This window comes from Echinops telfairi, unplaced genomic scaffold, assembly GCF_000313985.2.
Source record: "Echinops telfairi isolate 266 unplaced genomic scaffold, ASM31398v2 ScPeMD7_25;HRSCAF=90, whole genome shotgun sequence".
Classification (NCBI taxonomy): Eukaryota; Metazoa; Chordata; class Mammalia; order Afrosoricida; family Tenrecidae; genus Echinops; species Echinops telfairi.
Window position 1 is genome coordinate 1,081,999 of NW_022103922.1, and position 8,340 is coordinate 1,090,338.

General features: G+C 63.1%; 1 protein-coding gene across 1 annotated transcript; it reads left to right on the top strand.

The window, feature by feature from the left end:
* The first annotated feature begins 2,667 nt into the window (after positions 1 to 2,667).
* On the top strand, positions 2,668 to 6,536 carry LOC123521589 (salivary lipocalin). The gene is made up of 6 exons (XM_045289347.1): positions 2,668 to 2,778; positions 3,507 to 3,643; positions 4,555 to 4,628; positions 4,733 to 4,846; positions 5,497 to 5,592; positions 6,499 to 6,536. The coding sequence occupies exons 1-6, from the start codon at positions 2,668 to 2,670 to the stop codon at positions 6,534 to 6,536; spliced, it is 570 nt and encodes a 189-aa protein (XP_045145282.1).
* Positions 6,537 to 8,340: the final 1,804 nt, after the last annotated feature.

Consider the following 8,340-nt stretch of genomic DNA (forward strand, 5'->3'; position numbering starts at 1 on the left):
AGGTGACCCGAGGGTGGAGCACTAAGGGTCCCAGGCCCCAGCAGGGGACCCCACAGCCTCGCTGTGGCCCAGCCAGCCACTCGGGGCCTCTCTGGATCTAGGGTCTCAGGACCAGTGGCAGAGCTGGTCACACAGGTGGCCTGGCCTCAGCCCCGCCCTGGCCAGCTTCCTTTGTCCAGGGCCTAGAGCCTGGCCTTGAGCCTGGACAGTGGCTCAATGGGGCCACTGTGAGCCAGATGGACCGCCTCCTTCCCTGGGTGTCCAGATTCTCAGGGTCAAGACAGGACCCCAGACGCGTGCACACCCCAGCACAGAGGCCGCCCAGAAGCCTCCGTGCTCAGAATCCAGCCAGGACAGAGTCCAGACTGTGACCGCCTGGTCCTGCCATAGCCCTCTCCGTCGGCTGACTGGACCTCAGCGGCCCTGACCCCCCACGTCCCCACCCCCGACCTTTTCAGAGTGATGGGCACTGGCCCAGGGACCTCTGGCTCTGCAAACACTTTCATTCCGGTGGAAGGGGACAGGGGGCAGGGAGTGGCCGGAGCTCTGATGACATGGCCTCTGGGACTAAAGCTTCTTATAGAAGGGCAGGGGCGACCGTGGCCACTGCATCCTGCAGCCAGAAGCACCAGGCACCTGGTGCTCTTCACTCTGGGCCTGGGTCTGGTCAGCATGGTGGTCAGCAGGGCAGCTGACCCCGCAAGTCCACCGGGACATCCCTCCTTCCATGCCAAACAGGTGGCACACCGGGCCATGCGACCACCCTGAGCCCCTAGAGGGCCGCTGCCTTCACCCCTATCTAGGCACCTTGGTGGGGGAGGGACGCTGATAACCTGAAGCCAACTCTGTCCTCTGAACAGAGGCTGGTGGTCTGGGGCGGCGGCAGCCGGGGACGCAGGACAGCAGGTCCCCGGGCCCCTGCCAGCCAGTCACCTGTCCCCTTCTGTGAGGTCTGACGCTCGATGCTGATAGAAGGCAAACGCCAGGGCTACACCCCTTGTTCAGGTGTGTCCCAGGGTCTCCCACCCACTTCAGCCGGGAAAGCCCAGCCACCTCCCTCCCTCCCAGATCCGAGGGAAATGGCACTCCATCGAGCTGTCCACCCCAGCCTGGAATATCAGGACAGACTGACTCAGCTGCTGAAACCAGCACACAATCCACACCCTCCCTGAAGCCCCAGGAGCGTGGGGACAGGGCTCCTGACCCAGGTCCTCAGTAGGTGGGCACAGGTTTGGGTATAGGGACAGGGCAAGGGACTTGCCAGCTCAGTCACATCCTCCAAGAGGAGGAGGACAGGGGTCTCCCGGGGTGGCACACCCTCCCACCAAGGGTCAGGAGAACCCTTGGACCAGCCTGGAGCTGACGTGCGTGGGGCAGGGAAGGTTGGCTTTCCAACCCGGGTCCTGGACCTCCAGCTCCGTGCAGACCTGTCCCTGTCCCCAGTCACCCACAGCAGCGCCTTCAAGCCCAGGCTGACACCCACCCCCCGCTGAGTCCCCCCACCCCCACCCCAGCCCAAGACAGTGCCCTGGGAGGCAGGCAGAGGGTCCCAGTGAGCTTCTCATTTTCAGGCTCCTCCCGGGAAGTGACCAGGGGCATCTAACAGCTCACCTCCCAGCTAGCAGCTCTGTGCTCAACCCTCGGCCCCACCAGGGCCCTGAGACCGCCGCCCCCACAAGCAGGGCCCCATGCCCCAAAGACAGAAGGGCAAGTCAGCCTGGGTGTCCACTTGCCCTGGGAGGCATGGGAGCAGAGTCGTGGGCTGGGTGTGTCCTCAAAGCACATGCCAACGTGGTGGGAACTCGGGATTAGGGGGTTTCCTGGAGAGATCAAGGACACAACCAGTCGAGACCGCCACCCCCTCGGCCCCGGGCACCCCTGCTTTGAGTTAGGGGTGGTGGCGGCCTGAGCTACAGCCTGCATCACATTTTACCCTGAAGAGATCAAAGAGAAGGGAGTGAAGAGAGGCCCACGCCACCAAGAACAGAGAGCCTGGAGTGGGGGGTGTCCTTTGGACCCCGGTCTCTGCACTGAGCGCCTCTCAGAACATCCAGGCCAGGACACGTGGGAGACAGCCCCCAGGGACACTGCACCCACAGATGCTGAAAGGAGACAGTAAGGACCTCCCCACAGAGGCCACAGAGAGAGAGCCGGCCTGCTGGGAGCAGGGCCTTGCCACCCTCTCCAGCTCCCCTGGAGGGACAGGTGGGCCTCCCCGCCAGGTGACCTCAGGCTTGGCCCTGCCTGCCAGAGCACTCCCAAGAGCAGGGCATGGAGGATGAGATGCTGGGCTCCTGGCCCCGGATGGCAGGGGGCTGGAGAGGACATGGGCTGAGAGATGACCATCATACACACTGAGGGCCGGCCCCTCCACCCCCGGCAAGGCCACACTCAGAGGGTGTCCTGAAAGGACACCCCTCTGCCCACCCCCACCCCCCCTGAGCCCAGAGCTGTGGGGCTGAGACCACAGGTGAGAGGCGGGGCCAGGCGGCCTCCACCCACCACCCCCACAGCTCCAGTGACAAGCAGTGAAACTGACCAACCGGACTAACCGCCCAGCCCGCCCCAGGCCGACCCACCCGCATTGACCTGCATTCCCCTTGCCGGGCCCAGGGGCTGCGTGCCTCCCTCCCCGGGAATCAGGTGGGACAAACAGGGAACAGAGACATGGCCCTGACGAGGTGGCCGCTCCTGCTGCTGACGCTCGGCCTGGGCCTGGCCGGCGCACAGGAGACCCTGGAGGAAGTGCCCTTGCAGCAGGACTTTGATGCTCAGAAGGTAGCTCTGAGGACCAGGACACGTGCTGGGTGGCCTAGGAGGTGCCTGGGCAGTAAAGAGGAGTGTGTGTGTGTGTGTGTGTGTGTGTGTGTGTGTGTGTGTGTGTGTTTTGGGAGGGGGGGTTCGTGGGAGGGCAGCCCAGGCCCCGTCCATCTGGACCCTGCCCATGCTCTCAGTCCAGCCCTGGTGGGCCCAGGGGAGGTAATGGAGGGGGGGGGGTCCTTCCCTCCTCCAAGGCCAGCAGTCATGGGCATGTCCTTCTCTCAGCCACACCAAGCAGCTGCTGCCCAAGGGCAGTCCCAGGAGAGGGGGGCCAGGGCCGGCAGGAGCTTGCTCACCACTCAAGAACACCCAGTGCTGGCTCAGGGCCAGAGTCCTGCCTCCCTCTGACCTGGAGCCAGCACCAATTTCCCCACCCTCTCTGAGCCCAGGGACTCTCTGAAGGGAAGGGGCATGGGACCCACACAGGAGAGGAGAGGAGAGGGAGGGGAGGGGAGGAGAGGGTGTCCTGGGAGAGGAAGGGAGAACCACCAGTCCCCAGCCAGGGCTGTGGCTCCCCCAGTGACCCGGGCTGAACCTGGATCCCAGGAGCCAGCGTCCATGAGGACCCTCACCCCTGCTCCCTTGCCCCTCCACACTCACCCCTGCATGTTAACCCTGCCATGCTCATCCCTGCGCCCATGCACCCTCCCCAATGCACCCTCACCCCTGCACATTCACCCCTGCAGACAGAAGGACACTGGCTAGCCCTCCAGCTTGCTGCCACCCACCCAGGCCTGGTGTCCCCAGACGACCCCCTGAGGCTCTCCCTGCACTCCATCCGGGCCACAGATCAAGGGGGTCTGGATTTCCTGCTCTTCTGGATGTAAGCTCCATCCTGCAGCTCCTCGGGGACCCTCTCCTCAGACTCAGGGACCCCAGGTGACCAGGACAAGTGGAACTCATCAGCTCAGCGCTTTCTCGGGACTCCTCTCCAGAAGCTAGAGGAGCCCTTGTGCAGGGAGTCCCAGAGCCTTAGCGCTGGGGGGGGGGGGAGAAGGAGGGCAGGGAGGGCAGTGGCAGCCCAGGACAGAGGCCTAGCCTCCCAGTTGTGGGGGACAGGACATGTGTGCTTCTTTTTGGGGGGTGTTGCTGTGTGGATCCCACCTCTGCTCAGAGCTCTGTGCCCCTACCTGCCCGCCGGCCCCTCCAATCAGGACCCTCTGAGGTACCTGGCATTTGCCCAGAGAGCTCTTGGAGATGCTTGGGGGTCGGCAAAGCAGGGGTGCACACAGAGTGGTGCTTCAAGGTGGGAAGGGGGGTGATGTTGAGGGGTGGGGAGGGGGGCTGACACATAGGTGGTGTGGGGGAACGTGGTGACACAGAGGGCCACAGCGGGCGGCACCTGCCAACAGCGCCCGCCTTGAACCTCCCACGGCCCCAGACAGGACGCCAAAGGGTTCATCTGCACACTGGGCCACAGGGGTGGCCCTGGACCACGTGCCTGATGGGGGGGGGGAGGGTGGCTTCTAGCCAATCTCCTCCCAGTCCTCCCACCCAGACTTGGCCCAAGGGCCCCTGGACTCCCCATCTCTGCCAGGACCCTCCAGCCCTCTGGCACCATGGGCTGTGCCCCACCCTGTGCATGGGTAAGGTCAGGCCACTGCACAGAGAGGGATAGCTGGACCCCAGGGCTCTCCGCCAGGTTTTCCCAGTCCCTGAATCAACCACACACTGGGTCCGGCAGGACGGTGGGCAGGGGCCCTTGGCCACGAGGTCATCCTCTGTGTTTCCCAGGGGCCAGGGTGTGTGCCAAGGCCTGAACGTCACCGTCCACCCGACTGGGCTGCGGGGCCAGTACCAAGGCACCTGTGAGTACCTGCTTACTCCGAGGGCTGGGTGGCAGGGTCCAACGGACAGCGGGGGTGGCAGTGGGGGGAACTGGGCAGGAGGGCTCACCCAGGGTCTCCCCCAGTTGAGGCCGTCGGCCGAGTGCTGGTCCGAGTCGTGGGCACCGACTATGAGAGCTTGCTTCTGCATGTGCGGGTGGAACAGGACGCCGAGACCAACGCCCTGTGGGCACTGCTGGGTAGGTGCCACGCTCTGCCCAGCTCAGCCTGGACACGTCCAGGCCCATGCTGACTGGGTCTGCTCGGAGGTGCCCCTAGTGGACACTTCTTTCCCTGCGGTCCTGCCCCTCTGGGCAGGGGTGTGCCATTCATGCATTAGCTCATTCGTTCATTCATTCATCCCCCCTGCAGTGTCTCCCGCTGGAAGCCCCTCCCTCTCTCTGCCCAAGAGTCAGCCAATGGGGCACAGGAATGCGGGACTAGATGGGGGTGGGGTAAGGGCAGCTGGGGGTTGCCTAGTGAAGGGAGGGGCTGGTGGGCAGGAGGAGAGGGATGGGGGGGGCCCAGATCACAGAGTGGGAGTGAGGGGGCCTCAGTGGGACGCACTGAGGGGGTGGGGCTTCAGCCAGTGGGGTCATCCTGTCCCAGGCCCTTGCTTAGACAGAGGGGGCAAGGGGAGATGGGGAGGGAGAAGAGAGGGGAGAAAGAGGGGGAGGAGGGCTAGGGCAGGCAGAAAAGTCCAGGGGAGGGCAGGAGGGCTGGAGGCTCCGCCTTGGAGGCGATGGGAGGGGGCCATATCAGAGTGGCCCGGCCCCCGCCCAGCAGGCGGCCAGGCCAGCAGAGTGGGAGCCGCAAGAGGTCCCCCCTCAAGGCAGCCCTCTGGTTTCAGCGCGGGCAGCGCCAGGGGACCCCGAGTGGCTGGGGCGGTTCCAGGCCTATGTGCAGCAGTTCCATCTGCAGAAAGTCCCTGTCTTCAACGGGAACGGTAAGTCTGCCTCCCCCTCCACCCCTGCGCCCACAGCCCCTTCCCTCTGGCCAGCTAGGTAGGGCTGTGGGGAGGGGGTGTCTGCCCTGAGGTTGTGCTTTCGAGAGTCCAGAAAGATTGTGACCAGACCCATGCCCCACGGCCAGGCAGAGAAGCTGCGAGAGAGACAGACCCCTTGCTCCCGCCTCAGCCAGTCTGCACGTGTGTGTGTGTGTGTGTGTGTTGGGGGGGAAGGGGGACAGGATCTGGACAAGTGCCCAGCCCCGCGGGGTCACAGAGTAGGGAGTGAGGCCTTGGTGCTGAAAGTGACCCCGCGGACACCAGCGCTGGGGTAGAGAAACCCACCACCCAGCAGCCTGCCGGGCTGGGGGCGTGGCCTGTGGGGAATAAGATTATGGGCGTGGTCTCTGGGGAGGGGAGCGTGGCCTTTTCCGGGGAAGAGAGGCTGGTGGTGTGGCCTGTTGGGGGACTAGGGATGGACATGGCTGTGGGGTGGAGGGAGGACACAGCTTACTGAGGTTGTAGGGTGTGCTCTGTCGGGGACAGGGAAGGAGGGGACGTGGCTGTGACTTGCTGGGAGATGAGATGGGAGGGGTGGCTTGTTGGGTGTGTGGGCGTGGCCTGTGTGGTGGGCGTGGCCTGATATGCTGTGGGGCTGTGCCCCCCACTCCCGCAGTGCGGTCTGTAGGTGGGAAGGACCACCAGGCCGGTGCACAGTGAGGCCTGGGGTTCAGACGGGTGCTCACAAGCAGCAGAGGGGTCCGGTGGGCCCCTTGAGGGCTGAGCCGCTGGGGATCGGGGCTGGGGTGGGAGGTGTTGTTGCTTCGGTTTGCAGCGCCGACTGAGGGCTTGTTCGGAGCAGGACAAAGACCCGGAATCACCACCTACTTCTCTGCCCCCCCACAGGCCAATGCCCACCACCTGACGCCTGGGTCAAACCCTGAGGCTCTGCCTCAGCCCCTTTCCTCTGAGTTGCCCTCAGCTCCCTTCTTTCTCGCCCCCACCTGTGTCTGCCGCCACTCCGTCCAACCCACTGCCATCACGGCTCTGCCCGCCCAGAGGAAGCTTCAAGCTCAGCCCCAGCCCTTCCAGTCCCCAGGAGCCCTCTTCCTGCCATGCAGTTTGCTGCTCCAGCTGCAGGGGGCAGTGCAGAGTGGCCACCACCGGGCGCATCAGCCTCAGGGCAACTCGGCCCCAAAGTCCACCAGCCACCCTCTCCTGCCAACAGGTCTGCAGACCTCCTGCAACAAGTCCAGGACGCTTGGGGAGAGTTGTCCTCTGGGACCAGATGCAGCCACCTGGCAGCTGCAGCTCCCAATCCTGACAAGAGCCAGACCTTCAACTGTGTTGGGCAGACTTGGACCCCATGCCCTGCAGAGCCCATGACCGGAGGATGGATCCACAGCTTGTTCAGGGCCACCCACAGAGGAGACAGGCGCTTGGAAAATTGGGTCAGGGACCTCAACACTCTTGAGAAATGCTGGAGACCAGGCAAGTCCAGGCAGGTGCCACCTCAGAGCACACTCCCAGCCAAGGTGCTGGCCCTCGCCTGCTACACTTCAGCGAGGTCACTTCCTGGTGGTCCACTGAGGTCACCAACAACTGAGGAAAGGTGACAAATGACCAGATTGGGTGGCCAACTGCCGGGGCTTTTTCCTGGTTTCCAAACCAGCCCACAGAACACACGCCTTTCCTGTAAACTCGCAGACCAGTTAGAAAGCTGCCTGGGGACGGCGGCAGGGCCAGAGCCCACCCGAGCTCTCGGGAGCACCGAAGGTCCGGTCCGACGCCAGTCCATGAGTCCTTTTTCTGTCCTCTTCATTCTGCTCTGGGGACATCGTGGAGGTCTGCTTGGGTTCCCAAGGGCACTATAGGGTCACTATGAGGCGGCATCGGCTCGATGGTGGTGAACTAGTGAGTCTGAGAGGTTGGTGGAGTGGGTCATTGTGCATGGGGCTGTTAACCACAAAGCGAGCAGTTCAACTCCACCAGCTGCTCCCTGGGAGAAAGACGAGGCTGCCCAGGCGTCGGGTGGTGGGCATTGGCCTGTGGGGGGGCAGAGAAGCAGGTGGTGATTCCGGGTCTTTGGCCTGCTCCTGTACAGATTCGTTTCAGAAACTGTCAGGGTTTCTCTCCTCAGCCCCATAAGGTTGCTGGACGTTGGGATGAACTAGAAGACATTGAGGTCGGTTTGGTTTCCATCCCAAGTACCGATCGTCAATGTCCCCAGCCACCTGAGTGCTTCCGTTGCCTTTGTTTGGGGAGCACAGGCTGTCCCCTTAAGTTGTAAGTTTGTCTCTCAGTGGAATGTGATATGAACAGGGAGTTCCTATCTGATGTCACTCAGTTTGCCTTACCGTGGTCCACCGTGGAAGCCAGAGTCCACACGCACTGAGCCTCCGGGGACTCCTGGGTCCACGGAGCCGGGGGTGAATGTTGCTGCCCGCGGAGAGTGCGCGTTGCACATGGAGGACCACAGACACAGTTAGGTCAAATTGACCATCTTTCAGTTCCCCCTTTGGACCTACTTTTAGTTTGATTACCTTCTCTGCTTTCTTTTGGATCAAAGGTTCTTTGGGTTGTATTTGTTGTTGGAATTTTTTGAGTGATTTTCTGTGTGTGACACCCAGGACAAGTAAATCTATAGAGACCTTAACTAGGTTAGCAGTCCCTTAGGGCGACAATGAGGGGGGAAGGAGCAGGTAATGGGGGCGCTAATCGTCCTGGGGACAAGAATGAAGAAAATGC